General features: G+C 52.4%; 1 protein-coding gene and 1 long non-coding RNA gene across 2 annotated transcripts; one reads left to right on the forward strand and one right to left on the reverse strand.

Annotated features, from left to right (window-relative positions):
• On the forward strand, positions 1 to 25463 carry SNRNP200 (small nuclear ribonucleoprotein U5 subunit 200). Its single transcript, XM_086328212.1, has 45 exons — positions 1 to 372; positions 900 to 1063; positions 2070 to 2241; positions 3092 to 3284; positions 3763 to 3818; positions 4956 to 5054; positions 5685 to 5837; positions 5943 to 6042; positions 6205 to 6341; positions 6917 to 7000; positions 7098 to 7271; positions 7554 to 7691; positions 7905 to 8060; positions 8758 to 8928; positions 9952 to 10145; positions 10360 to 10483; positions 11496 to 11645; positions 11879 to 11989; positions 12768 to 12899; positions 13064 to 13252; positions 13584 to 13781; positions 14416 to 14568; positions 14681 to 14761; positions 15033 to 15116; positions 15837 to 15943; positions 16092 to 16210; positions 16490 to 16644; positions 16763 to 16952; positions 17126 to 17299; positions 18234 to 18394; positions 18650 to 18877; positions 19203 to 19394; positions 19479 to 19657; positions 19792 to 19943; positions 20786 to 20894; positions 21634 to 21742; positions 22210 to 22399; positions 22494 to 22658; positions 22822 to 22943; positions 23206 to 23349; positions 23444 to 23620; positions 23953 to 24113; positions 24197 to 24278; positions 24910 to 25002; positions 25085 to 25463. The coding sequence occupies exons 1-45, from the start codon at positions 328 to 330 to the stop codon at positions 25226 to 25228; spliced, it is 6411 nt and encodes a 2136-aa protein (XP_086184338.1). The 5' UTR covers positions 1 to 327; the 3' UTR covers positions 25229 to 25463.
• On the reverse strand, positions 208 to 652 carry LOC147363767 (uncharacterized). The gene is made up of 2 exons (XR_015137423.1): positions 562 to 652; positions 208 to 429 (listed from the first exon to the last, which is right to left on the reverse strand). It is a non-coding gene; the product is annotated as an uncharacterized LOC147363767 (long non-coding RNA).
• Positions 25464 to 25543: the final 80 nt, after the last annotated feature.

Raw genomic sequence — 25543 nt, forward strand, 5'->3', positions numbered from 1 at the left:
AAGCAGGCATACATTTCGCTTTAATGTGGGAAGTCTTCGGGAGCCGAAGGCCAGAGCCCAGGGGAGTACGGGCCGTGGTTCCGGAACGATCGTTCGAGGGTACCAGGATTCGCCGGTCCCAAACCGGAGATCACACGCCCGGTCTATTTCCCGACTGCACTTCCGGCGTCCGACCCGGAAGCGGAAGGGAATCCATCTCTCTCTCTCTTTGTCCGCTGCAGTGCGTCTCTCCTGCGTCGTTCCGGCACGGTGGTAACGGAGATCGGCGACCGTTCGTAGCGTGTGGTCCGGGGAGCGGAGCTCTGAGACTCTTGAGCAGCCGCGGCCATGGCGGATGTAACCGCCCGTAGCCTGCAGTACGAGTACAAAGCGGTGCGTATGGGCTCGGCGGAGGGCTCTGGGCGGGGGAGTCCGATAGGGAGCTGGAGGCTGAAGAAGGGAGTTTTCAGTCTAAAGGTCTACGCGAGAACCGCGAAAGCAGAGGAGAAATCAGAACCCGGCGAAGGTGGGGGTACACGGCGATGTGAATAACCCCACTGGTGATTGGGGCTCAATTCTTACCGGGATGGGTAAGAGCTCTGTTAAGAGTGTCTGTCCCGGTCCCGTCAGCGCTCTTCCCGCCCCCTTCCATGTGTCATTCCCAACGTGCCCGACGCTTCTCCCAGGTGGGAATTATTATGAGCAGTGTTAGAAGCAGTGATTATTATATTGATTTGTTTGCCCTTTGCTCATGCGCGATTATACGATGTGCTTCTCAAGGAAAACATCTTTTTATTCCGACTAGTGATTATCGACACTTGGTCGCTCCGATTCTTCCTTTGTTGTCAGCTGGTATCCCTGTGATATAGGCGTTGAGTCCTGCTTACCTCAGAGCTTCAATAATATTGTGGTCTTTTCAGAACTCGAATCTTGTTCTCCAAGCTGATCGCTCTCTCATTGACCGGACCCGCCGGGATGAACCCACAGGAGAAGTGCTGTCCCTGGTTGGGAAGCTGGAGGGTACCCGGATGGGAGATAAGGCTCAACGAACCAAACCACAGATGCAAGAGGAAAGACGAGCTAAGTGAGTATCAAAGGGAAAACATGATTTTTCTTCAGATGCAGAATCCATTTTCCCTTGGTATTTGAGCAGTGGTTTTGCTGAATTGCTTGGTGCAGGATGAGCCATCAGTGGCATTAAGACAACTCAGTGAAGGTAAAAACATAAGAATTGAAAGATTCTTTGGCCTTAACAAGTGTACCTGAAGTGGGAAACAGCTTTTAGACCCTTTTCCAGCATGTGTATCTCATCCATAGAGAGATGTTAATTTTCTTCATGGTATTTTCAAGACTTGGTAAACTCTTGTCACAGTAACTCTTTTCTTCTATTACTAACTTTCCTCTACTTTTGTTTGCTCTTGCCTGCTTTTTCTTTTGTTGTTATAAACTACCATTCGAGCCTGAAAGGCCGGTGTTTTGTTTTGCTTTTTAGTTGGTTTTTTACTTTGGGGAAGGGTGATATTTTTCCAGACTTTAAAGAATCATTGAACTTTATCTCACGGTTATCCTTCGAACCTGATCATCATCTGTCCCATGATGAAGTTTCAAAAATTCGTAGGTTCAGTTTTGATTAAAGCAGTTATGTTTGAGATGAGTTACATATCATTGGTCCTCCATTTTGGAAGAGTATGACTTCTTTTCCAGGAATCAATGGCAGTAGATTCCTTTGGAGCTTCAGTTGTCTTGCAGAGAAAGGAAGATGTGTCTGAGGAATGAAAACTAGTCAAATCCAATCATATAATGTTGTCATACAAAGTAGAAAGGGTTGTCTTTTTAAATGAATGGGGAGGATGTCTCATAGCATGCAGTGATCTAGTGAGAGGATGACGGGATCCCCTTGCTCTTACTGTGTTCCCACAGAGATACTCCTGCAAGTGACCAAGGCCAAATGGGCATCATTTGCTGAGGCACACATTTGTGGTTTTAAATACTACCTGTGAATCATGAAGCTGAGGAGAGGAGAGTGGGCTTGAGTCTTACATTAACAGGGAAGGTTCTGCCTGTTCAGTGTCATACTATGTGTTTGTTAGGCGAAGAAAGCGTGATGAGGACCGGCATGACATCAACAAGATGAAGGGCTATACTCTGCTCTCAGAGGGCATCGATGAGATGGTGGGCATCATCTATAAGCCCAAGACCAAGGAGACCCGGGAGACCTATGAAGTGCTGCTCAGTTTCATCCAGGCTGCCCTTGGGGACCAGGTGAGGCAGCCAGAGGGCGAAGCCACGTGTTTTTGGAGAGGGAGGAAGTCACAGCTAGGAGGCCCCAGAGGAACCTTGTTTGTGGATTTTTCCTGTGTGTACAGAAGTGGCTGATGTTTACTTTACGTGAGGTAGCACCTCTTTCAGTCTCGTTGGCTCTGTGACTAGGTGCTATTAATATTCATTTTTTATTTTGCAGGAGAGATGTGAGGCAAAGGATACTTAAGTAACTTTCCCAAGTCATGGAAGTAGTGTTTGGCAGAGCTAGGGTATGAGCCCAGGTAGTCTGTATTCGGAATCTGTGCTCTTAAGATTGTCCGTGATTAGATTAAGGCCCTCTGTGAGTCTCTGAGAGACTCTGGTGAGGTGGTTGCTAGAGGAGGTGAGGAGAAAGAATTACCAAAAGCTCAGCAGGCCAGAGCAAGCCTGCCAAGTGCCTCTGTCATCTGGAGGAATGTGGCAGATGGCTGTGCAAGTTCTTTTTTTTAAAAAAATTTTTTATTTATTTTTTTGCTACATTGTATGGCTTGTGGGATCTTAGTTCCCCAGCCAGGGGTTAAACCCTTTCTCCCTGCAGTGGAAATGTGGAGTCCCAACCACTCGACCACCAGGAAGCCCCCCTTCTTTTTTGAATGTAATCTTTTTTTGAAACAGAGGGGTCTCCCTTCAATTGTGTGACCCTTGGTGGCATTTTTAAATTAACATGAGTGAAAATAATCAGAACCTGGTATGTAGGCTTTAAGAGACGTATGGCTCTCCACATCCTGTTGTCGTGTAAAGCCCATCAGTGATGTTCTTCGTCTTGGTCTCTTCTTTCTAAGTTTTTTTTTTTTTTTTTTTTTGCCTCCAGCCACGTGATATTCTTTGTGGGGCAGCAGATGAAGTTCTCGCTGTTTTAAAGAATGAAAAGCTTCGGGACAAGGAAAGGAGAAAAGAGATTGATCTGCTGCTGGGTCAGACAGATGATACCAGATACCATGTGCTAGTAAACTTGGGCAAAAAGATCACAGACTACGGTGGAGACAAGGAGATCCAGAATATGGGTAAGGAGCTCTTGGTGTCCAGACCGTGTTACCTGGCTGCTTGTTGACCCCTCAACATGATCCAACCTCAGTTATTAAAGCAGCTGAAAGATGCCTTAAAAGTGTCCCGTATCCTATTTGCTGTTTTTGGAGGAGTTATGATTGGTGGATACCAGCATCCCTAGATTCCAGCCACTATTTCTTACTCTGAGACCCTTTTATTGTATGGAACGTGGGAGAAAACTTGGCCAGCGCCTGGATGGGGGTGGTGTGCACGTGGTTGAGGAGGCAGAGCGGTTGTGTCCGAAGCTGGCAGGTTGGAGCAAGCCTCATGGTGGCAGCGCAGAAGGCCCTCTATTGTTGATCATTTGTGAGTCTTTAGACCTTAGGTCTGTCCTGAGGAGAGGCACGTCAGGCAGTTAGGGAGGAAATTAGCTCCCGAGTGCCTCATTTCACTAACTGTTCCTTGTCGTCTTTTTCTAATCCCTCACTGTTTCAGACGACAACATTGATGAGACATATGGTGTGAATGTACAGTTTGAGTCTGATGAGGAGGTAAGTGATAAACAAACCCAGACTAGTCTTTTTTAAATTGTTATGGTGAGGGGACCACTTCTAGTGTAAAGAAGCTACCTAACTTAAGCCAGGTAAGTTTTACGGTGTTGTGTGGATGTCACACTTGGGCATCAGTAGTATTTTGCTGAGAAATTGTTGTGGTTGTCTTTTGATACTGTAAAGCAAACTTGAACTTACATTAATTGTATGATAATTGACGATAAACCAAGTGGATCAGCAAGAAGAAGAAAGAACAGTGTATGTTTCACTGCGGAACACACTGTCGCGTTTTGGTGCTTTTTCACCTTGTGTTAGTTTTCTTCTTCTTAGTACTACTGCCAGTTTCAAAAGAATGCACGTTTGCCCAAAAACACGCCTGTATTTTGTGCGTGGTTGTTTCAGTAACAGTTGCAGCAGCGACTGAGGTTTACCATCTAACTAGGATTTCTTGACTATAAATAAAAATAGGAACCAGTGGAACACTTGAAAAAAATGTGCAGAGTTGCATTTGAATTCTCAGTGGGTGCGTTTGACTCCTGATCATTAATGCTGACTTTGCAGTATCATAAACTAGGACAGGAGGAAGGGATTGCACAGGAGAGTCAGAGGAAAGAGCACTGACTTGGGAGCCAGGAGGGCTGAGTTTTGATCTTGTATCTCAGGGAGGTCATTTTGCTTCCGTGTCTCCATCTATCAAATGAGATGATTGAAACAGAAAACTGCTAAGTCCCCTCCTGCAATAGTTAGTAGGATTTTATGATTTCAAGTAGCAACAAATTGGAAGAATGCTTTGCTGAGAGCATTTATTCAAAGAGTAAATGCTTGTTATCACGGACTTGCTTTTCACACGACCGTGTGCTCAGTACACAGTACAGTGTGAGTAAGGACAGTAGTGAGCAGGTGAAGTGTGGTCTGCACACTCCTGGTCACTGCTGCTTTCCCGTGCGTGCTTCTCTATTATCCATCCATTAAACGTGCTCTGAAGTGAGGCTGACCCTACTTCCAGTGAGCTTGGTTTCACTACAGACGCCTTTGCTGTAACCCTGGAGCGCGCTTTTAAGTGAGACGCAAAGGGGAGGTTCTTTGGGGATGCCAGGATCAGCTTCAGAAGCGCTGGGCTTGGGGCTCTTTCCACAGGAAGGTGATGAAGATGTGTACGGGGAGGTTCGTGAAGAGGCGTCTGACGACGACATGGAAGGGGATGAGGCCGTGGTGCGCTGCACCCTCTCAGCTAATGTGAGTGAAGGTTACCCTTGCCCGTTGGCGCAGTGCAGGTGAATTCTGGGTGAAGCACTTTGTCCCGTACCTTGGTCCTCTTATTATTGAGCTACCCTTTTATAGGGTGAGCTGTAATAAATGTGTAGAGTCTTGATTTTCGTTAAGATTTCAGTCACTCCCCCCATGTAACTGGTTTATTTATTTTAATTGGAAGATATTGCTTTACAATATTGTTTTCGTTTCTGCTACACAGTAGCGTGAATCAGCTATATGTGTACATATGTCCCCTCCCTTGAGCCTTGCTCCCACCCCGCATCCCATCCCACCCCCTCTAGGTCGTCACAGAGCACAGAGCTGAACTCCCTGTGCTCAACAGCAACGTCCCACTAGCTGTCTGCTTTACCCGTGTATTGTATATATGTCGATGCACCCTGCTTCTGAAAGGCATGTGTTGATGAAATCTTGGGTTGGTGTGCTTCTGAATTCAATATAGCAGAGTTCCCCCCGCCCCCCATCCCGTGCTTCCCATCAGAAAGCCCTCAGAAGAGGGTAGGCTGTGAGTAGGCTGCAGAGCTTTGTTGCAGGACGGTGAGAAAGCGCTTGGGGCAGAGGGCAACAGGGTGAGCCCAGTGCATGGTTCCTTCGTAGCTTGTGGCCTCAGGGGAACTGATGAGTTCCAAGAAGAAGGATCTGCACCCTCGGGACATTGATGCCTTTTGGCTTCAGCGGCAGCTCAGTCGCTTCTACGATGATGCCATTGTGTCACAGAAGAAGGCAGATGAGGTGTTGGAGATTTTGAAGGTACGGCTAGGATTCCGTTCTTGTGTCCCCTGTAGCTTAGGAGATGGGGCAGTGTAGGAAGCGGGTGGCTGTGGCCTTAATCGTGGTGTTACCTTCTCTCTGCAGACAGCCAGCGACGACCGGGAGTGTGAGAACCAGCTGGTTCTGCTCCTCGGTTTCAACACTTTTGATTTTATCAAGGTGTTGCGGCAGCACAGGATGATGAGTGAGTAGATTGTGGACCCTTCTGTACGTGTTTCTGTGTGTGAGAGAGAGAGAGATGGAGGTTGTGTTGCTTTCACAGCTCACTTGGTTATTTTTCTTTCTACCCCGAGGTTGAAGGTTGTTTTTATATCTTGTCTTCCCTTTTTCCTTTTGTTATTGGCAGTTTTGTACTGCACCTTGCTGGCCAGTGCACAGAGTGAAGCTGAAAAGGAGAGGATCATGGGCAAGATGGAGGCTGACCCAGAGCTGTCCAAGTTCCTCTACCAGCTGCACGAAACGGAGAAGGAGGACCTAATCCGGGTGAGGGCTGGGTTGTTTATCTCTCCAATTGCTGAGCTAGAGTGTTTGCTTTGGAAAAGAGACACCAGTTAGAAGCTTACAGCATAAAGCCAAATTCCTATTAAAGGAGGCAGTTGAAGAAGTGAAGTGTTTCTCCAGATGCTCTGAGTGTGGTCCTCGGTACAGAGTGGAACCAGTGCCTTCACGCTGATGTTGTTGAGAGACCACTGACCTGTTGCTGTCATCACCAGCACCTGGGTCTTCCTCTTTTCACACAATAAGTCGTGTCTGCACAGGAACACAACACATGTTTGCTGAACACAGAACCCACACTCTGCCCCTCAGGGGTAGCCCTTGGTGCTGGGTGTTGAATGTTGACTTTTGAGATCTCTACACTATGTATAGTCCCTTGAAAATGATTTGATACTGTCATTCTGGCGGTCCCCATTGCAGGTGTCTGAACATAAAGGGCCATCTGTCTGTTTCAGGACTTGCTAGTCAGTAGCTGTGAGTCAAGTTCAGCTAAGGGACTGAAAAGGACAAGAAGCTGGGGTGGTGATGAACTGTTGCTATTGTTTCTGTCTTCCCCACCCCAGGAGGAACGGTCCCGCAGAGAGCGAGTACGTCAGTCCCGGATGGACACGGACCTGGAAACCATGGATCTGGACCAGGGCGGAGAGGTAGGGACCAGGGTCATGTCCAAGGCCGTGGAGGGTGGAAACTTGTTTGCGCAGCTCGCTCACTTCCTGTGTGTTCTTGTTCTTCACATACTACCAGGCACTGGCTCCGCGGCAGGTTCTGGACTTGGAGGACCTTGTATTTACCCAGGGGAGCCACTTTATGGCCAACAAACGCTGCCAGCTTCCTGACGGGTCCTTCCGGCGCCAGCGCAAGGGCTACGAAGAGGTGCACGTGCCTGCCCTGAAGCCCAAGCCCTTCGGCTCTGAAGAAGTGAGGGGATTGCTGTTCTCAGTTTTCTGCTCACTTTGCCTCCCTTCTAGTTTGTATTTCAACCCATTCCACGTGGCCTTGTCTTATAGATTTATTCCAGAGGTGGAAGCTGCTGCTGGGTTTCCCATTTTGATTTTGAGCCCAGGGGACAGTATTGGTCTCTCTGGTCTGACTTTCAGAGGAGAGTTACACACAGAGCTTTCCAGGAAGTATAATCTTGCAAAGCCATGGCCTGCTCAGGGATGTTGCTAATATGATGCACACGGCCTTTCTTTTTTCTAGCAACTTCTTCCAGTGGAGAAGCTGCCCAAGTATGCCCAGGCTGGCTTTGAGGGCTTCAAAACCCTGAATCGGATCCAGAGTAAGCTCTACCGTGCCGCCCTGGAGACGGATGAAAATCTGCTGCTCTGCGCTCCTACAGTAAGCACTGCCCTAGCTGCCTTTTTCTTGTGGAGCGTGGTGTGTGTTTTAGGTTCCTCTCCATCCTTACTCCTTAATTCTGTATCCTTTGGCGGAAGAGGTGTTAAATGGTAAGATAAAATTCCCCAAACACACTCTGTTTTGGTGATAAGCCCTTGGAAGTTGGGGCAGTGAGTATACTAGGTACCCAGGCCTTCCTGTCCCTACCCCTAGGGTGCCGGGAAGACCAACGTGGCCCTGATGTGTATGCTCCGAGAGATAGGCAAGCACATTAACATGGACGGCACCATCAACGTGGACGACTTCAAGATCATCTATATCGCCCCCATGCGGTCTCTGGTGCAGGAGATGGTGGGCAGTTTTGGAAAGGTAAGAGGGTGGAACTTCCCTTCAGAAGGTGTTGGGTGCAGCTCTCAAAGTCCTGGGGACAGCTCTGGTGCTTCTCTGCTTCTCGCCTTACATTCTCGTTGCATTTCCAGAACACCTCATGTGGTATTTCTTTCTTCCTTCAAAGATGGAGCTTGACCCATATAGAGTGTTTATGAAGTAAGAAAGTCCTGGGTCTGTTTTGGGTTTTAACAAGGGTTTACTATTTTTTTAATCTCCTTTTTAGCCGTTTTCTGCAGTTGGTATCATTTGCATTATTGGAATATTTATGAAGCACTCACATGAGTGCTTGGTAACAGGCCTGATGTTGCTCTAGGTCTGTTTTCTGTAAGCTTCCATTTCCGCTCTTGTGTGTAGAGCTCCCAGAGAATCTTTATTATTTTACTAATTTTTAGTTTTTGGCCATGCTGTGTGGCATGTGGGATTTTAGTTCCCCGACCAGGATCGAACCTAGCCCCTCTGCAATGGAACCACAGAGTCTAAACCACTGGTCCACGAGGGAAGTCCAGATTTGTCTTAGAAGTAAGCGTTCGTATCACTGATCTCATACACTTGGTATTTCTCTGAAGGGCTGATGCCTGCTTCTAACACCCCGCACTCAGACTTCACAGAGACTGTGGAGTCTGGCCCCCACCCCACCCCCCAGCATTCTTGCCTGACGTGCCTTTCCTTCACCCAGCGCCTGGCCACATATGGCATCACTGTTGCGGAGCTGACTGGTGACCACCAGCTGTGTAAGGAGGAGATCAGCGCCACCCAGATCATCGTCTGCACCCCCGAGAAGTGGGACATCATTACCCGCAAGGGTGGGGAACGCACCTACACCCAGCTCGTGCGGCTCGTCATCCTGGTGAGCAGGGCGGCCTGGTGGGGACGTGGAGGCCGGCCAGCGAGGAGGGCTTGCCGGGCTCTCACTCTGTGTTCCTCAGGGCCTGTCCCCCAGTCACTGGCCTTTGTAACAGCGGCTGCTGTCAGCATTGCTCTTACTGCTAAGTGAGGGTCTGCACGAAGTGGAAACACTTCCCAGGAAGGGCATGGTGTCTGCCGTATCGTTTGTGGCTTTTTATGTCTGAAATATTTTGAAATAAATGTAAACAGACAATTTAGAAAGCTGCTTGCGTATTCCCAGAACTAAAAGGGCTTTATAAGTAATCCCTTTTCACAGGGAATGAGTAGGAGTCAGGATATGGTGTTCTGAATACTCAGAGGCCCTCAGGGAGGAACGGCAGTCTGAGAGTAGTTTCTTTAGGTTTTCCAGGGAAGCAGAAAGGAGACCTTACATGTTGACTCTCTGGCCTTCAGGAAAGAGTTGGCCAACCCCTGCCTAGAGCCTGCTACTCCAAGTGTTGTTAGAAATACAGAGTCCCTGGCCCCACTCCCACCTACTGAAGCACCGTCTGCCTTTTAGTAAGGGCTCCGTTTGCTTTGAATGCCTGCTGAGATTTGGGATGCACTGCCTTAGGCTATGTGGGTTCTTTATTTGATCCATCATATTGTTTGCTCTTGGTAAAGATAACTGCCTAGAGGTGAGACTTAATTTGATACAAATTTGGTCTCATCAGAAGCTTCATTTTTAGTAAAGAAATCTATCTTTGAGGTGAGCTAGGAATTGATTTACCCAAGTGTCAGATTTCCCTGACCGTAACGCATTGTCCCCCTGAACTGGAGCAAAGCAGCTCATGCTCAGCACGTTTGCTGGGATGTTTCACGGTGAATACTGCCTCATCCTTTGAGGGTCCCTGGCTTGGGATCCCTTTTCTTGTCTTCTTCATTTGCAATAGTAGTTATGTATTTAAAAAACAGGACTGCTCTCAGGAAAGGGGGCTTCATTTGTCTGGTCCCAAAGGTAATTTGCTGCCCTCCCATTCCTTAGGATGAGATCCATCTTCTCCATGATGACAGAGGTCCTGTCCTAGAAGCGTTGGTGGCCAGGGCCATCCGGAACATTGAAATGACCCAGGAGGACGTCCGCCTCATTGGCCTTAGCGCCACCCTCCCCAACTATGAAGATGTGGCTACCTTTCTACGTGTAGATCCTGCCAAGGGCCTCTTCTACTTTGACAACAGGTAAGAGAAGAGACGGGAAGAAGTTTAAGCAAGGTGACCTTCCTGATGTCTTCCTTCTTTGCCAAGGAGCTCTGTTAGATTCGAGTTTTAGAATGGCCCTTAGTTTTGATGTGGTACAAATCCTAAAAGAGGCCTATCACTCCTGGCAGTGAAAAGGACTTTTTATTCAGTGTTTTGTGCCCAAGTCTCATTGATTTGACTATTAAACTTTTAGCTTCCGCCCAGTGCCTCTAGAACAGACGTATGTGGGCATCACGGAGAAGAAAGCCATCAAGCGTTTCCAAATCATGAATGAAATTGTCTATGAGAAAATCATGGAACATGCTGGAAAAAATCAGGTCTGTCATGGTTTCTTGTCACTCCTGACCTCTTTGAATGTTTGACTTACTGATAACTGGGCAGCACTGATAGACGCAAAGAAAGAAACAAAGCAAATCACCAGCACCAGAAATGCAGTGGGATGTTACTACAGGACCCGTTACCTTTGCGTTTGAAAGGCTGTTAAAGGAATACTGTGAACAGCCTTACACTTACATTTGACAACCTTAAAGAAGTGAGCTAGTCTCCTAGAAACTACCAACTAGCAAAACAGCCTTGAAGAAATAGATAAAACGTGAAACTGAATCTGTAATTATAAAACGCCCAGAAAAGGAATCCCCATGCACAGATAAGCAGTCTATCTATCTAGATTATCAAAGGTTCTTCCATGAAAGATTTGAGTGGCTTACACTAAAAATATTCTAAAAATAAAGATAAAAATGGAAACTTAGTGAAAGGGCGTTTTGCTGGACAGTATGATGTAATTTTTTAATTGAACACTGTATTTGGTCTCATAAAAAGAAGTATAAGGATTTAGAGGAAGGGACAAATCTTTTCTTGGCAAGAAAGACGGACGACTTTTATTTCCTATAAAATGGTGCTAGTTTTCTACTGAGACTTATTTCCTAAGTCCGCTTATGTAGGCCAGTGCCTGTTACGTGTCTCAGCTGTTTAGAATCTCATCAGATACCTGAACACAAATTTTTAATTGAGACTCCTGAATTTTCATCTATGCTATATTTAAACTTGCTATTAAAGACAAAGTGTTAGGAGTTAGTTGGGTTTCCTAGTAACAGGACCCTCGTCCTTGTCATGAGCCAGGACCCTCATACTTGGTAGGTTTGTTTGCTTAGGGTCTTGAGGGCTCCGTTAGGCTCCAAGCTGGTGTGCGTTCCATCTCCCCTCTTCAAGACCTCAGTTTCTGGCCTGCTAATAGTGCAGCCTCTGCTTCCTGCTGCCGACTCCCTGGGGCCGGGGAGTGGCTCTTGGAGCGGTGTCCCTTGACTGTGGCCAACTGTGGCTTCTCTGCAGGTACTGGTATTTGTGCACTCCCGGAAGGAGACCGGGAAGACAGCCAGGGCCATCCGGGACATGTGCCTGGAGAAGGACACGCTGGGTCTGTTTCTGAGAGAGGGCTCGGCCTCCACAGAGGTCCTCCGGACAGAAGCTGAGCAGTGCAAGGTGAGGGGGGCAGGCCCGGGTCCCTTGTTCCTCCCTGGTCACTGGCTCCATCCACATCGGCTGGGCCGTCCTCCGGGGCTGCCTGGCATTGCTGCTTCACAGGGCAGGGTGTAACTGGCTGTGTCTGTGGACTGGACAAGGGGCAAGGTCTTGGCTGAGGAGGTTTGCTTCCTCTTTGGGAGAGTCCCCTCCGGCAGGCTTGCCTCATCACCTCTTCTTTCTCTGCTGCCCAGAACCTGGAGCTGAAGGACCTGCTGCCCTATGGCTTTGCTATCCATCACGCGGGCATGACCAGAGTTGACCGGACACTTGTCGAGGATCTCTTTGCTGATAAACACATCCAGGTGAGGGTGGGCAGAGCTAAGGCAGGGAGACTGGAAATGCTGGGCACTGGGCCGCGTGCTCGTGCCCGGCGCTCTGTTGTTTCTGGCGCGGGTGGCCCAGGTCAGAGGGCTGTGGTAGGTACAGTCAGTGGAACTTCACACCGCCTCTCTCAGCTCTTCCCGTCATACGTGAGGGAAGCTGAGGAAGTTTAGGAAGGCGTCTGAGAAGCGCAGCAAAGCCAGGATGTGGGTGACTCCAGATACTGTCACACGAGGCCCCATAAGGTCAGGACCTTGTTCAGTCCCTCTCTCAAGACTGTGTGTATTTTTAATTGTCTAGTAACCTTGATTCGGGCTTCCCTGGTGGCTCAGACGGTAGAGTCCGCCCACAACGTGGGAGACCTGGGTTCAGTCCCTGCGTTGGAAAGATCCCCTGGAGGAGGGCATGGCAACCCACTTCAGTATTCTTGCCTGGAGAATCCCATGGACAGAGGAGCCTGGCGGGCTGCAGTTTATGGGGTCACAAGAAATTGGATACGACCGAGTGACTAACCACAACCTTGATTCAGATAGGTCGCATTACTACCTCTTAAGTATCTCTAGAGCCTTGAAATGTTGATTCTTGAAGAGATGAGGAACCCAAAGACTCCTTTCCTCTTTATTCTGATGTTTCATTGACAAGTACGGGACCAACCTCAGTCCTGCTGGAAGCCCTGAGGCCAGGTGCCTAGGGAAGTTGAAGAAAGGTACCCTTGGTGGCAAGGTCGGTTTTCCTTACTGCCTTGCCCTGGCTCTGTAGGTTTTAGTTTCCACGGCAACCCTGGCTTGGGGTGTGAACCTCCCTGCCCACACCGTCATCATCAAAGGCACCCAGGTGTACAGTCCCGAGAAGGGCCGCTGGACTGAGCTGGGAGCGCTGGACATCCTGCAAGTACGGAGCTTCTGAGTTATTCTTGGTGGGGAAAGCATGCTGTGTATAAGATGCCAGCAAAACCCAAAGGGGGCAGGTGGAGGGCGAGGTTCTGTGGTGTAGGAGCCCGGAGTCAGGAGCCGGAAGCTCTGAGCCGTGGCCCCCTGGTTGCTGTCTCCTCCCAGATGCTGGGACGAGCGGGCCGGCCGCAGTACGACACCAAGGGCGAAGGCATCCTCATCACCTCGCACGGGGAGCTGCAGTACTACCTGTCGCTGCTCAACCAGCAGCTTCCCATTGAGAGCCAGATGGTATCCAAGCTGCCCGACATGCTCAACGCCGAGGTCGTGCTGGGGAACGTGCAGAACGCAAAGGTGGGTGGCCTCTGCGTTCAGCGCCTCTGGCCTTTTCCAAAGGGGCCGGGGCACCAGGAGTGCGGTGATGTGGGCCATAGGCACCGGGGTCCTCCAGCTCTGGGCGCCACGTCCTCCGTGTGAGTGTGCTTTCAGGCGACTCTGTGACAGTCCCCCTTGTTGCCAGAATCTCAGTAAGGACTGTGTTCTTAAATAACGGAATATCATGGACATTCATGAGGCGGTGTAAGACATATTTTCATAGTTGGGAATTAATTCTGAAGTCCTCCATGGGAGCTTTTCATGTGGACATCAGTTCTGGATGCAGAGACCCATGTTCTATCTCTGATAGGATGCAGTGAACTGGCTGGGCTACGCCTACCTGTACATCCGAATGCTCCGGTCCCCGACCCTCTATGGCATCTCTCATGATGACCTCAAGGGAGACCCACTGCTAGACCAGCGCCGACTGGATCTGGTTCATACCGCTGCCTTGATGCTGGATAAGAACAACCTGGTCAAGTACGACAAGAAGACAGGCAACTTCCAGGTGAGTGGGCCACGGAAGGGAGGCACAGATCCCCACAAAAGTTGGAGCCCCTGGAGATAGCCTTTCAGACGGCTTTCTTGATTGGAGGCCTGCCTGTCTACTTACCCTTTGCTTGGAAGAGCGGAAAAACAGGCAGTATTGGACTGTGCCCTTTGCACTTAGGAGCTTCTAAAGCGGTGTACAACCTGATGGTGCCTCCTTTCTGCATCTTGAGCTGTGGTAGCTGATCGTGCTCTCTTTTCTGGGTGGGCATCAGGTCACTGTAGGTCAGCTTATTGGGCCATCTTTCTTTAAAAATAAATTTATTTGGCGGTGCCAGGTCTTAGCTGCGGCACGCAGGATCTTTGCTCTTCGTTGCAGCATGCAGCATCTTTTGAGTTGTGGCATGGGGGGTTTTTAGCTGGAGTATGCAGGATCTAGTTCCCTGACCAGGGATTGAACCTGATCCCCCTGCATTGGGAGCTCAGGGTCTTAGCCACTGGCCCACCAGGGAAATCCCTGTGCTGTCTTTCTTCCCACACACGAGCCAGGCACTTGTATTGCTGTGAGTTCATTCTGTAGGCATCTCTTGTCCACAGTGAGAGGTTATTGCTTGTTAATGATCGCCCTTGAATTGAGTCTTCGTTCTTCATAGGTGACAGAACTGGGCCGTATAGCCAGCCACTACTACATCACCAATGACACGGTGCAGACTTATAACCAGCTTCTAAAGCCCACCCTGAGCGAGATCGAGCTCTTCAGAGTCTTCTCGTTGTCTTCAGAGTTCAAGAACATCACTGTGAGAGAGGTGAGTCCACCCAGCATGTGGAAACCGGAAGCTGGTGCTCACCACCGTGTCACCGGGTGGTTCTCTCCTTGACCTCTGGGCTTTTCCTTGACCTGCTTCCTGCTTGTGGCAGGAGGAGAAACTGGAGCTGCAGAAGTTGCTGGAGAGGGTGCCCATCCCCGTCAAGGAGAGCATTGAGGAGCCCAGTGCAAAGGTGAGCCCGGCTCCTCTCTGCTCGGGACAGAGTCAGGTGGTTCTCCTCATCTTCTAAAAGATGAGCCTGGGGCTTGGGCTTGGGCTTGTGCTTGGTAACCTGCTCCCTTCTCCCAGTCTCTGCATCTTTCTCACATCTTCTTTTTGCATAGCATATCAGTTACTCAGTGTCTGTAGACGAAGAGCTTTAGATCTTACCTGGCCCGGAGGCCCGGAGCAGGAGCGTTACTCACCTTGGATGGTTCAGTAATTGCCCTCCTTGCTTTTCCCAGATCAATGTGCTGCTCCAGGCTTTCATCTCGCAGCTGAAGCTGGAGGGCTTTGCGCTGATGGCCGACATGGTCTATGTTACTCAGGTGAGGGTGCGGTTGTGCTGCCCTGATACGTCAGGTCCTCTGTGCTGAGTGTGTCTGGTAGAAAAGAGGCCGATACTAGCGAGGGAGAAGAATGCTGAGTTGTGCCTCAGCTGGCTTGTTGGCTGCTGTGTGTATGGTGTGGATACTCTGTTTTGCTCATCTTGAGCTCTTGGGAAGGTGAGGCCATTAGAGAGGTCTGGGAGGCTCCACATGTCTGCTTCTCTGCAGAGAAGCATTTCTCACTATAACCGCTGGGCTCCTAAATAAACCTAGAAATGGCCAAAGGCTTCATTAGCTACTCTGTCTTTTCCTCAGGGCAAGTCACTAGCACCTTTACACTTGCTGGGATCCTAAATGCTAAGTGGGCCAAAAACTGTGAAGTCACGCAGAGAACAGTATGTTAAATACTGGGCAGTGAGCTCGAGCCCCGTTTCTATTGTGTCCCGAAGCATCTCTGGGGGACTTGGTTTTTGAGTTGATGTGGCTGATTATATCAAAGCTCGAGGTGATTAAGCTGTGTGTAGAGCACAAGGAAATGGCAGCCCACTCCAGTGTTCTTGCCTGGAGAATCCCAGGGACGGGGGAGCCTGGTGGCCTGCCATCTCTGGGGTTGCACAGAGTCGGACACGACTGAAGTGACTTAGCAGCAGCAGCAGAGCGGCTTCATTAGGTCTGGGGACAATGGGTACTTAACAGAGGAAATGCTTCCTCTTTCCCCAGTCGGCTGGCCGCTTGATGCGGGCCATCTTTGAAATTGTCCTGAACCGCGGGTGGGCACAGCTTACAGACAAGACCCTGAACCTCTGCAAGATGATCGACAAACGCATGTAAGTCCTCGTGAGCTGGAACGTGGTCCTGCGTTGGGGGTCCTCCGGCCAAGGGCCTGGTGGGAAAGCCTTAGAGCACACCCTGACGTGTGATGTGTGCACCGGGGTAGAAGTTGAGACCAAGAAGGTCCCGTTCCTTCCTGGACAGGTGGCAGTCCATGTGTCCTCTGCGCCAGTTCCGGAAACTCCCTGAGGAGGTCGTGAAGAAGATTGAGAAGAAGAACTTCCCCTTTGAGCGTCTGTACGACCTGAATCACAATGAGATAGGTGTGTGGGAAGCCATCTTTCCCTCCTCATCTGCACAGCTCAGATGTCTCCCTGTGCCTGCTTCTCTGTTCCTGGCCCCAAGCCCTACGCTCGTGTGTCTTGTCCCATTACTGCTAGGCTCCTTGCCCTTGGTCTCAGAGCTTTGAATCCCCTGGGCCCCACTGAGTGGAGGGAAGAGCCCATGCCTGGAGTGGAACCCACCCATTTCCCTCAGGGCCGGGTTCACCAGACCGGCCATCAGGCTGGGCTGCAGCTGTGTGCACCCTTGTGTCCTCACAGGCGAGCTCATCCGCATGCCCAAGATGGGGAAGACCATCCACAAGTATGTCCACCTCTTCCCCAAGCTGGAGCTGTCGGTGCACCTCCAGCCAATCACGCGCTCCACCCTGAAGGTGGAGCTGACCATCACGCCCGACTTCCAGTGGGATGAGAAGGTCCGGCTGGGAGTGCCAGGGGGCAGGCCTCAGGGCCTGGAGGCGAGAGGAGAGGGGGGTGAGTCCCCCTTGCCCACCTCTCGGCTCATGTTCCCATCCCTCGTGCTTGGGTGGGCAGGTCCACGGTTCGTCGGAGGCCTTCTGGATTCTTGTGGAAGACGTGGACAGTGAGGTGATCCTTCACCACGAGTACTTCCTGCTCAAGGCCAAGTATGCCCAGGACGAGCACCTCATCACGTTCTTCGTGCCCGTCTTTGAGCCGCTGCCCCCTCAGTACTTCATCCGTGTGGTGTCTGACCGCTGGCTTTGTGAGTGTGCCTGCTCCGCAGGGTCCGTGGGGTCCCTGGGGCCAGGTTCCCCCTGGGGCTCTTAGATGAGATCGGGCCCCTCGTGCTGGGCTGGCCTTAGCTGGGGAGAGTGACACGCAGGCTGCCTTGGGTTTCCAGTGTGCTCACAGCCCTTCCCGTTTCTCTGCTGGCAGCTTGTGAGACCCAGCTGCCCGTCTCTTTCCGGCACCTGATCCTGCCAGAGAAGTACCCACCCCCAACCGAGCTGCTAGACCTTCAGCCCTTGCCTGTGTCTGCCCTGAGAAATAGCGCCTTTGAGAGCCTCTACCAGGATAAATTTCCTTTCTTCAACCCCATCCAGACCCAGGGTAGGTGTTTGCATTTCCAGGCGAGCAGTTCCTTTGGGGACATTTAAAGGTCCCCCGGAGACAGGTAGGTTCTGCAGGAAGAGAGGGAGGGGGCGCCCAGGGGCTTGGCAGGTGTGGGAGCTCAGCGTCAAGTGTGGGAGCAGCCAGGGCGTTTTCTGTCCTCAGCCGGCCTTGGTGACTTAGATTTGCTTCACGTCGTTGCACGTCTCCCTGCAGAGGGTTGGTCGAGCAGGTCTTACGGTGCACGGCTATTCCTCAGGCTTTGGAGATTCCAGTATTGAGCCAGAGTGGGAAGGCTTTGAGGCCTCCTCTGCTTCACTGCTTGAAATGACAGCTGTGTTCCCGGAGCATGCCCCGTGTTCCAGGTTCTCTGGGCTGGGTGCAGCCTGAGTGGTTCCTTCCTCCCCCCAGTGCTATGCATGGTTTCCCTTTGGAGACACTGCTGTCTTGGTCCTGTTCTGTGGATGAGGAATGGAGGACAAGAGAGGCGTGCCAACGGAGACCCTAGTGAATAGTGGGACTGGGCTTTATCCAGTGTGAGGGCTGGGGTTAGATGTTTAGCTTCACTCTGTATTAGCTGCTGCCCAGAAGGCGTGGGCAGGACTTGGAGGGCCAGAGTGGGGGAGCTGGGCCCCTCTGGTTTGGCACCCTGGTCGCTGAGAAGACCGGCGGAGAAGCGAGGAGGGAGCCCCGGCCTCCTTTGCTCCTGTGTCCTCCGGCAGACCTCCAGGAGACCTGAGCTCCTTACCGGGGTCTCTCTCCTCCTCGTGTTGGGAGGGGCAGGTGAGAGGGAGAGAAGGCGCAGGCCTGCCTGCAGCGGGGCGCCGTTCCCTCGCCCCTGCTGGTTGCCTCTCTGGACCTGTGGGCAGAGTTCTCCCACATGGCCTCCGTCGAGCCTCCCTCGGGGTCTCACTGCCTCTCTGTCGCTTCTCAGTGTTCAACACCGTGTACAACAGCGATGACAACGTGTTTGTGGGGGCCCCCACGGGCAGCGGGAAGACCATCTGTGCGGAGTTTGCCATCCTGCGGATGCTGCTGCAGAACTCGGAGGGCCGCTGTGTCTACATCACCCCCATGGAGGCCCTCGCCGAACAGGTGCGTCCTGGGTGCGTTTTCCCAGAAGCCGTTCTCATCTCGAGTCCAGATGGAGGTTTTTCAGAGCCCTAAAACTTGGGGAGCCAACTGGGGCTAGGCTTTACCTGCTGGGGGCCGTTTTCCTCGGTTTGCACTCTAAAGAAAAGCTCTCCGGTCACTTGGTCTAGTTGGTTGAGATCTGAAGGGCGACAGGTCTCTGTGTTCGGCCTCTCAGGTTTTTCTCCAAATGAATGAGTCCTGACGTCTTTCTGCCAGGTGTACATGGACTGGTACGAGAAGTTCCAGGACAGGCTCAGCAAGAAGGTGGTGCTCCTGACGGGGGAGACCAGCACAGACCTGAAGCTCCTGGGCAAAGGCAACATCATCATCAGCACACCCGAGAAGTGGGACATCCTCTCCCGGCGGTGGAAGCAGCGCAAGAACGTGCAGAACATTAACCTCTTCGTGGTGGATGAGGTCCACCTCATCGGGGGCGAGAACGGGGTACGGCTGGTCTTGCTGCACAGAGGCGGGGCTGGGCCCGCAGTGCAGCCTTGGCCGTGGGCCTTAAGTGTAGGCCACAGGTGCGGGGCTGCTTCTGCCTGTCCCCTTGTCTCAAAAGGAGGACCTGAGATTTTTTAGTAGGTGTTTTTGAGACCAGCATAGCTTAGTGGAGATTGGCTGGGGACAGGTGCCCCCAGAGACGGGAGAGCCCTGATCGGAAGGGAGAATTAGGAGATCCTCTTGAGGACATCGGGCTGCCCACGGAGGCGCTCAGGGCTGAGGCCAGAGCACCCAGGCCTGCAGTGATAGTTGCCCCTCTCCACAGCCCGTCCTGGAGGTCATCTGTTCCCGGATGCGCTACATCTCCTCCCAGATCGAGCGGCCCATCCGCATCGTGGCTCTCAGCTCCTCGCTCTCCAACGCGAAGGACGTGGCCCACTGGCTGGGCTGCAGCGCCACCTCCACCTTCAACTTCCACCCGAACGTGCGTCCCGTGCCCTTGGAGCTGCACATCCAGGTGGGGCCCATGCTTCCGGCTCCCGCGCGGCCCCACCGCCCAGCTTCCCCGGGGTCCTAACCTCTTCTCCCTCCCCGGCCTCAGGGCTTCAACATCAGCCACACGCAGACTCGCCTGCTGTCCATGGCCAAGCCTGTGTACCACGCCATCACCAAGCACTCGCCCAAGAAGCCCGTCATCGTCTTCGTGCCCTCCCGCAAGCAGACGCGCCTCACCGCCATCGACATCCTCACCACGTGCGCAGCCGACATCCAGCGCCAGAGGTGGGTGGCCCACTGCCGGGTGCCGTGTGTGCCGTGGGGCAGCCCCCACCTGGCTGGGTGCTGAGCCAGCACCCCTGGGAGGGGCCCTGGGGGTGTGGCCCTGCTCCGGGCTGAGTCAGCGCTCCTCCACCCAGATTCCTGCACTGCACTGAGAAGGACCTGATCCCGTACCTGGAGAAACTGAGCGACAGCACGCTCAAGGAGACGCTGCTGAACGGAGTCGGCTACCTGCATGAGGGGCTCAGCCCCCTAGAGCGGCGCCTGGTGGAGCAGCTCTTCAGCTCAGGTAGAAAGCAGGCCTTGAGGTGCAGAGTGAGACCCGCTCCAGGTGTCGGCGGGGTGTGGAGTACACTTTCCCGTGTGGGTGATGTTTCTCGGCAGCAGGCACGCCTGTCATTTTCATAATACTTTTATTTGAGCTCAATGTCCTTGAGATGAAGGTGGAACAGTCTACTTGGTAGAGGAGAAAGCAGGCAGGCACATCAAGTCGTGCTCTTTTAGAACCTGGGTTTTTAAACCTGGACCTTTGGCCTCTAAACCTAATTTTCCATGATACGGACTCAGCAGGGTAGTTGGGCTTTAGAGAAGGAGTCCATTCTGTGCGTCTCCCTCGGGTGGCTGTGTGCTTTTGTCTCTCGTTGACGTTAGGCATTTCGTGCAGAGTAGTATTTTGACAGTGCTTAGGGAGCTGCAGTGGCAGTGCTCCTGCCAGAATCACTTGTCACTCTGACTCCTGAATCTGCGTGGTTTGGGGCACCCTTAGAGCTCGATTTTGCTGCCACGGACTGGCCAGCCTGTGGCTGAGTTGGTGGTAGCATGTTCCAGTCGGCCCAGTCGGCACAGCCTGCCTGTCAGGCAGGAGTGTGAGCCTGACTTTCTCTGGGCTTGGGGGTCTGTTCCACGGTGATCTTGTTTCCTACAGGGTAGCCCCCCAGCAGAGCAGCAGTGACAGGCAGACCCTCCTGTAGTACCGCGTTAGCCTCTTAGTCCTGAAACCTTGTCTCCGCCCAGCTTTGCACTGAGTTCTGAAGTGTAGAGTAGGGTAAGCCACTGTTTGCCCTGGAGGCAGCAGGTTCTGCCCTCCTGGGGAACCCTGTGCTCAGTCTGCTCCTCCCCTCTGCCGCTCAGGGGCCATCCAGGTGGTGGTCGCTTCTCGGAGTCTCTGCTGGGGCATGAATGTGGCCGCGCACCTGGTGATCATCATGGACACCCAGTACTACAACGGCAAGATCCACGCGTGAGTCCAGTGTGCTGTGTGTTAATGGGCCCCTTTCTCCTAAGATGAGTGTAACCTCTGCAGATCCAGAAGGTCACTATTGTGAAGAAAAGGTGTTAGGGAAATAAATAGCTGAGATTCCACCCCAGCTAGGATTTTATTTGTGCAGACTTATTTTTGATGCTTGAACCTGCTTCTAGGTTTGGATTTGAGTGGGGGGGACTTGATCACTTATAAACTATATGGCTGTGAGGTTTGGGAGCCTGCCTTACATATCAAATGCTTTAATATGGAGTTCAAATGCTTTAATATGGAGTTATCTGGCTATTGCCATTTGGTGGGTTGACTTCCCAGGTGGCGCAGTGGTGAAGAATCCACCCGCCAATGCAGGAGACACAGGTTCGATCCTGGGTCAGGAAGATCCCCTGGAAGAGGAAATGTTAGCCCACTCCAGTATTCTTGCCTGGAAAGTTTCATGGACAGAGGGGCCTGGCGGGCTGTAGTCCATGGGGTCGCAAGGAGATGGACATGAGGGAACACACACACACACACATTAGATGGGTTAATACCTTTGGTTCACAGACCCTGAGCAACAAAGTCATGACTCTTACACTAAACTGATGTATAGATAACCCATGACGCTAGGGACTGAGCACTCACAGAGGTTTGCTGGGATTTCCCACATCTCCCTGTGTCTGCATTTTATTCTTCGACCTTCAGGGAGGCAGCATCCTGAGTCCTCTTTTCCCTCCATCTCCAGGTACGTGGATTACCCCATCTACGATGTTCTGCAGATGGTGGGCCATGCCAACCGCCCTCTGCAGGATGATGAGGGGCGCTGCGTCATCATGTGCCAGGGCTCCAAGAAGGTCAGCCCCGGCCTCTTGCGCGGGCTTCTGAGCCTGGGTCTCAGAACAGATTCTTTAATCTCTCTCTCTATAGGTGTCTTTACTTACTTTCTTATATTCTTTCTGTTTTCTTTTCTTTTCTACATTGTTTTTGTAACAAGCCTTTCTCTGCGTAGAATTTTGTAGCCTTTGATTTTTGCTACTGCTGTTGACTCTGTGTATTGAGATCTTAACCCTCTGGCTGGGTCTGTCTTCCTCATGCCCTGCTCAGCCCGTGGGGCTTGGTGTACCTTCCTCCATGGTAGAAATAACCAGTGATGCCAGGGGGTACAGGCATACACACCCAACTCTGCAGGTCCAGACGCAGCTCACCTTGTCTGTGCAGCTGGTTTCTTCGGTTTCGTATGAGCCGTGCCTGTTGCACAGCGGCCCTATTTGCCCTTGGCCTTTCTTTGCGACTGTACTGTCATTGACGTTCTTGCCCATAGGATTTCTTCAAGAAGTTCTTGTATGAGCCTTTGCCGGTGGAGTCTCACCTGGACCACTGTATGCACGACCACTTCAACGCCGAGATCGTCACCAAGACCATCGAGAACAAGCAGGATGCCGTGGACTACCTCACCTGGACCTTCCTGTACCGCCGCATGACGCAGAACCCCAACTACTACAACCTGCAGGGTCGGTGGCGCTGCGCGCAGCATCCTCCGGAGGTTGACACAGGCCTCGTCCGCCGTGTCCCTGGGACACCCCTGCTTACCTGTCACCTTCACAGGCATCTCCCATCGTCACCTGTCTGACCACTTGTCGGAGCTCGTGGAGCAGACCCTGAGTGACCTGGAGCAGTCCAAGTGCATCAGCGTTGAGGACGAGATGGACGTGGCGCCCCTGAACCTAGGCATGATCGCCGCCTACTATTACATCAACTACACCACCATCGGTGAGGGCCTGCAGCCACGGGGACGACACGACGAGGCTTCCAGGGCCTCGTGTGCTCGTCAGAGGGACGCGTTGCAGGGTGGAGCCGGGCTAGCCCAGCGGTTAACTCTGCTCCTCCTCTGCCTGCTCTGACCTCTCCAAATGTCCTTCCTTTCCTCTCTCAGAGCTCTTCAGCATGTCCCTGAACGCCAAGACCAAGGTGCGAGGACTCATCGAGATCATCTCCAACGCGGCTGAGTATGAGAACATCCCCATCCGTCACCACGAGGACAGCCTCCTGCGGCAGGTGAGCGCATCTTCCGAGCTGGGTGAAACTTGGCCCCTGTGCCCAGAGCACAGGATCCTGCAGTCAGGTCAGGAAAACACCCACTCCCCCGCCCCCGAGCTCCTCACACACTCCACACACATCTCAAGCCCCACCACCCACAGCCATCATCTGCCCCGAGTGTGGAATGGTTGTGGGCCTGGTGCGGGTGGTGCTTTGGGCCTGAGTGTGGGTCTCAGGCAGGGTCACCCGTTCACCAGCCGCTCTTTCTTCCGCTTTCCAGCTGGCCCAGAAGGTCCCCCACAAGCTGAATAACCCTAAGTTCAACGACCCGCACGTCAAGACCAACCTGCTTCTGCAGGCCCACCTGTCCCGCATGCAGCTGAGTGCCGAGCTGCAGTCGGACACAGAGGAGATCCTCAGCAAGGTGTGGAGGCGGGGCACCGGGGGCGTGGAGGCCTGAGCGTGGCCCGTGAGGCAGCAGTGCCCACTCCTGCTTATGCTCTCTGGTCCCTCTGCAGGCCATCCGGCTCATCCAGGCCTGTGTGGACGTCCTCTCTAGCAACGGGTGGCTCAGCCCCGCCCTGGCGGCCATGGAGCTGGCCCAGATGGCCACCCAAGCCATGTGGTCCAAGGACTCCTACCTGAAACAGCTGCCGCACTTCACCTCCGAGCACATCAAACGTTGCACAGACAAGGTGAGCCGGGCCTGCATCGCAGTGTTGGGTGGCCAAGTCTGGAGGCCGGGTGTCCTGCACTGGGGTTGGTTGTGGGAGGGGAGACGTCACGTTTGGCTTCTCTGAAGGTGTTACCTAAGGCGCTGTGTTCTTTGGATGATCTGATAGCATAGGAATAAAAAAGGCCACTCTGGAGCCTGTGGACTCTCTCCATCGGCTGGAGTCTGGGCTGAAGTCACTGGGGAGGGAAGTTTAGAGTACTCAGGGAGTCACCTGGCTGAGGATGAGTCGCCGGAGCCAGTTTCCTCTGCGGTTGTCTGCCTTCTTCCCTGACCTCCCTGATGCCCGCCCAGGGGGTGGAGAGTGTTTTCGACATCATGGAAATGGAGGACGAAGAGCGCAACGCCTTGCTGCAGCTGTCGGACAGCCAGATCGCGGACGTGGCCCGCTTCTGTAACCGCTACCCCAACATCGAGCTGTCCTATGAGGTGGTGGACAAGGATGCCATCCGCAGGTGAGCCACGCGGGCCGGGTGCGCCGCCCCGGGTCAGCCCCCAGCAGGCACAGCTGTGATGCGCCCCGGGTGTCTCCCCACAGTGGCGGGCCAGTCGTCGTGCTGGTGCAGCTGGAGCGGGAGGAGGAAGTCACGGGCCCTGTGATCGCGCCTCTCTTCCCGCAGGTATGTGCTGGGACTGGCCTCCTGGGGTCCCTCGAGGCCCTGCCATTGGCTATGGTCTGTGCTGCGAGGGCACATAGTCGTCAGCGGGGGCGGTCTAGAGCAGTGATGATGTCACAAGGCTGGGGGTTAATTTGGGGGCTGTGAGTGCTTTTTATGGAAGTCTGTAGTTTTTTTGCTTTAAGGCAGTTTAGGTGACTGGCTGCTGAGGGAAGTCCTGGCACAAGGCCTACTTTGGATCCACTCTGCTGGCAGACCCACCTCATGTTAACATGTTTTTGTCCTCTGACATGTCTGCCTTTTACCTAAAAGGGTTCCTGAGTTCCTCAGGAACTCAAAGCTGCCAGCCTCAAAGACTAGATGTCTGATAATGGAGTCTTGATCTAGTGTCAAGCACTGAACGGGAAGGTACTCTGGGGCAAGGAAGTGAGCCAGAACCAACAAATGAGCTCACCTGTCTACTTAAAAATTGAGTTCACATGAGAAACCTTAGTTTAAAATCCTGTATCCGATTATCTTTTGGTATGAAGATTTTGAAAGCTTGCTTTCTGGTTTCCTGTTTTTGTAACTTTTTGCCTGGTGTCATAGCCATCAGGTTTTACTCACTGACTTTGTTGGGTCTTGGTCACTACAGAAACGTGAAGAGGGCTGGTGGGTGGTGATCGGAGACGCCAAGTCCAACAGTCTCATCTCCATCAAGAGGCTGACCCTGCAGCAGAAGGCCAAGGTGAGTGTGTCCGCTGGCCCCCGCGGGTTGCGAGAGGAGGCAGGTATCTGAGCGGGCCCTGAGTTGTGCTTGCTGTCTCCAGGTGAAACTCGACTTCGTGGCCCCGGCCACTGGCGCCCACAACTACACCCTGTATTTCATGAGTGACGCTTACATGGGGTGTGACCAGGAGTACAAATTCAGTGTGGATGTGAAAGAAGCCGAGACAGACAGTGACTCAGATTGAGTCCAGAGGCATTCACTCTTGCACAGAGAGCTGAACCCGAGTTAGGGGCGTGTGCAGTGCATGGGACCTCTGTGGTGGAGACCTGGTCCCACCCAACCCTCCTGCTTTCCCCCGGCTCCCTTGCCGTCCACACCCTGGCTCCAGTGTCTGCAGGTGTCGGGCACAAACCGTGTACAGCATTTTGAGGCGTGTTCTTTGTAGTTCCTTTTCAGTCTAATAAAATGACTTGGAGAAACCATGTGTCTTTGCAGTGATTCCAAGTTAAAAGTTTCCTTTCCCCAGTCTTAGGATTGGTTTTTCAGCCTGTGAGCTTGC

Source organism: Bos grunniens, chromosome 11 (assembly GCF_055505025.1).
Source record: "Bos grunniens cultivar Pamir isolate PY7600 chromosome 11, Bosgru_T2T1.0, whole genome shotgun sequence".
Classification (NCBI taxonomy): domain Eukaryota; kingdom Metazoa; phylum Chordata; class Mammalia; order Artiodactyla; family Bovidae; genus Bos; species Bos grunniens.